Source organism: Montipora foliosa, chromosome 9 (assembly GCF_036669935.1).
Source record: "Montipora foliosa isolate CH-2021 chromosome 9, ASM3666993v2, whole genome shotgun sequence".
Taxonomy (NCBI): Eukaryota; Metazoa; Cnidaria; class Anthozoa; order Scleractinia; family Acroporidae; genus Montipora; species Montipora foliosa.
In genome coordinates, this window is record NC_090877.1 from 24735616 (window position 1) to 24738115 (window position 2500).

The 2500-nt window shown below is 39.8% G+C and overlaps 1 protein-coding gene and 1 long non-coding RNA gene across 3 annotated transcripts in view; one reads left to right on the forward strand and one right to left on the reverse strand.

Moving 5' to 3' along the window:
* Nucleotides 1–1592, reverse strand: part of LOC137971149 (Krueppel-like factor 5) — a 1765-nt gene extending 173 nt beyond the window's left edge. The window contains exons 1-2 of the mRNA XM_068817896.1: nt 1113–1592; nt 1–448 (exon numbers count right to left, since the gene is read on the reverse strand). The exon at nt 1–448 is cut by the window's left edge and continues 173 nt beyond it. Coding sequence (XP_068673997.1) covers nt 1–448; nt 1113–1289 — 625 coding nt within the window. The 5' untranslated portion in view covers nt 1290–1592. The remainder of the gene's footprint in view (nt 449–1112) is intronic.
* Nucleotides 1–2500, forward strand: part of LOC137970315 (uncharacterized) — a 23620-nt gene that overhangs the window by 13779 nt on the left and 7341 nt on the right. The window lies entirely within an intron of this gene.

Genomic DNA, 2500 nt, shown 5'->3' on the forward strand with positions numbered 1-2500 from the left:
AAGGTTTTTCAACAGTATGAATCCGCTTGTGAGTTCCGAGATGAGAGCTTTTGGTGTAACGCTTTTTACAGCCAGGGAAATCACTGAGAAAGGCATGATGTAGTTCCAGTTCTTTGTTATCGGAAACAGGTTGGACTGTTTGTGCATGTGTACTGAAATTACAGCCGTATGTTGCATCATCGTTCGATGTCGTGTGGACAGAAGACGGCGCTGTTGCACTTATAGTTACCTGTGGCCACTGGTGTCTTAGATTTAGACCTGGAATAGACGCCGACTCTGCAACAGTGCACGTTCCCCTTGTCATTCCTGTCTCTGGAAAGAGGCAGTTTTTCTTTCCTATAGTCATTTCTTGAAGCTTGGGTTGGGGAAGAGCTAGATAAGACGAGGTTTCCACCGGTAACGTTGCAGGAGAAGATGAACACAGATAGCTATCCATCTCACGAAGGATCTTTTAGAGAAATAAGGGTTACCTTTAGTTCTATCCAACATCATGATTATTTCTGGTTTTAATCCCATACCTTGACTGATTGATATCGCGGGGAGCAATGGCTTTTGTTGGAAATGTATGTAGTTGTTAAAACTGCATGAAGAACTTTAAAGGATCCCTGTCGTCCTTTACAGTTAAATTGCTAATGGCCATACATCTCCTTCAGGGCTCACAAACTTGTAAGAGAAGTTTAGCATTTTTAGAGCAATAGTGCTCGGCTTTATGTCGCGTAAAGGTTAATTCACTGAGATATGAAATGAGCGAACTACTTTTTTCAGGGAGTTTGCAGAACAAAACCGTCATTTTGATCATCTGAGGAAAATCAGGAATTTATACAATGTCTCTCGAACTCATGATCCTTAATTGTATTTCTTACTCAAAGTAAGTTAATAGATTTCCGAGCAGTTGTCAATGTTTTCCTCCAATTGCTATTCAGTTATCAGCGGTAATATAAGGCTAAAAAACTAAAATATTGTCTGATTGTTTTATGTACCGTCCGAGGGTATCACAAAGCTCGAACTCGTCATTAGTGTCCACTCAAAAGCTCACATCAGAAATGCATGCTATTATAATATCACTTAGAAAATGTGTAAGTCGACTAAATCATTCATGCATTGCAACTGACCTGTTGAATTTCTTCCTCCCTGGTGGGTATTAACAGCGAAAAGATGCCGCCCGTTACCAGATTTCCTTCGCCCTGATACGAATTTTGGTACATGACACCGTCTTGTCCTCTAAACAAGTTATGGAAACTCGTACAAGCCATAAGCATTTGGCTGTCTTCTTTAACAGAGGGCCCCATGAACGAGTTGCCCGGTAGTCGGATTCATGCTTTATACGCAAAGGGTTCTGGGGTCGCCAGAGGACAAACATTGCAAGTCGCTGTGAGAAAATGTATGGCGGAAACTTATTCGACGTCCGAAAAAAAAAAGGATTTTGGAGAGAAATCAATGCCTTTTTCGACGGAGTTTTATTACAAATCGATTTGGGCAATGTTGATACGTGACAAGTGTAAGTTTTTGTTTGAATAACCGTGAAATATGAGATAAAATTAGCTGATTAACTTCCTTGCTTGCGTAAGGTTTATTGTGAAATGGTCTCAAAATATTACAAAATGAGGAATAAATCTGGAGGAAATAGCTAAATAAAGCCTTTTAAGTTGTATTTACGTGTGTATAGGCTGGCCTATTTCTAAATTCAGCAATTTAAATAATTTTGGAAATATCCCTTATACGGCGATCAAATGTATTGCCCTTTGTGGGGTTGTGACAACGATCGAAGGTACCTAGGGGAGCAAAAGATTCTCAGTCCTCGTGTTGAAATATTAAGATTTTACTTGCCCAGGAACAACAATCACGTTTTTTTCGTGGGCTAGAACAAGTAATCGTGACCAATTCAAGGTTTCCATGAGTACGTACAAAGGTATGTTGAACACCGTTTGTACATAGGAGAGTATAATTGTGTGAGTACTAAAACCTAAAAGACCTGCTCCAAAGATCAGATCTACAGAGAACTAGTATATGAAGATGTATTGGTCGAAGTCATAGTGTAGCTTCACAACTTTGCTTAGCTCCAGTGACATTGATACTTGTAGATGGCAGTTTGACAGAAGAAAAAGTTTGTTTACGTGTAACAGCTGGGGCATATGAATTGCCCACGGTGTTATCTAAAATCTATCGAAACAGAGACTGCGCGCTGTATTCTAAGGAAAAGGAGCATTAAAACAGCGACCTCGAGGCAGAAGAAGATTGAAATAGTTTGCTTCAGCAGAATCATCGTACTTCATTAAAGTGATTGGACTCTCATAGAGTCTGTAGAAAAATAGTAGCGGCTGAAAAAACCGTTAGCTTTTTCTCAATCAATTTTTTGCACCGTGTAACATGGTCTGTTTCGTGGAACTTTTTTGAACTTCCGTTGCTAGATAAGTTTCGCGAAATGTAGAAGCGCTTTCTACTTCTGCAACGGTCACAACTATCGTAGTGGTGATAAAAACGGGAGTTTCACCGTGTAACA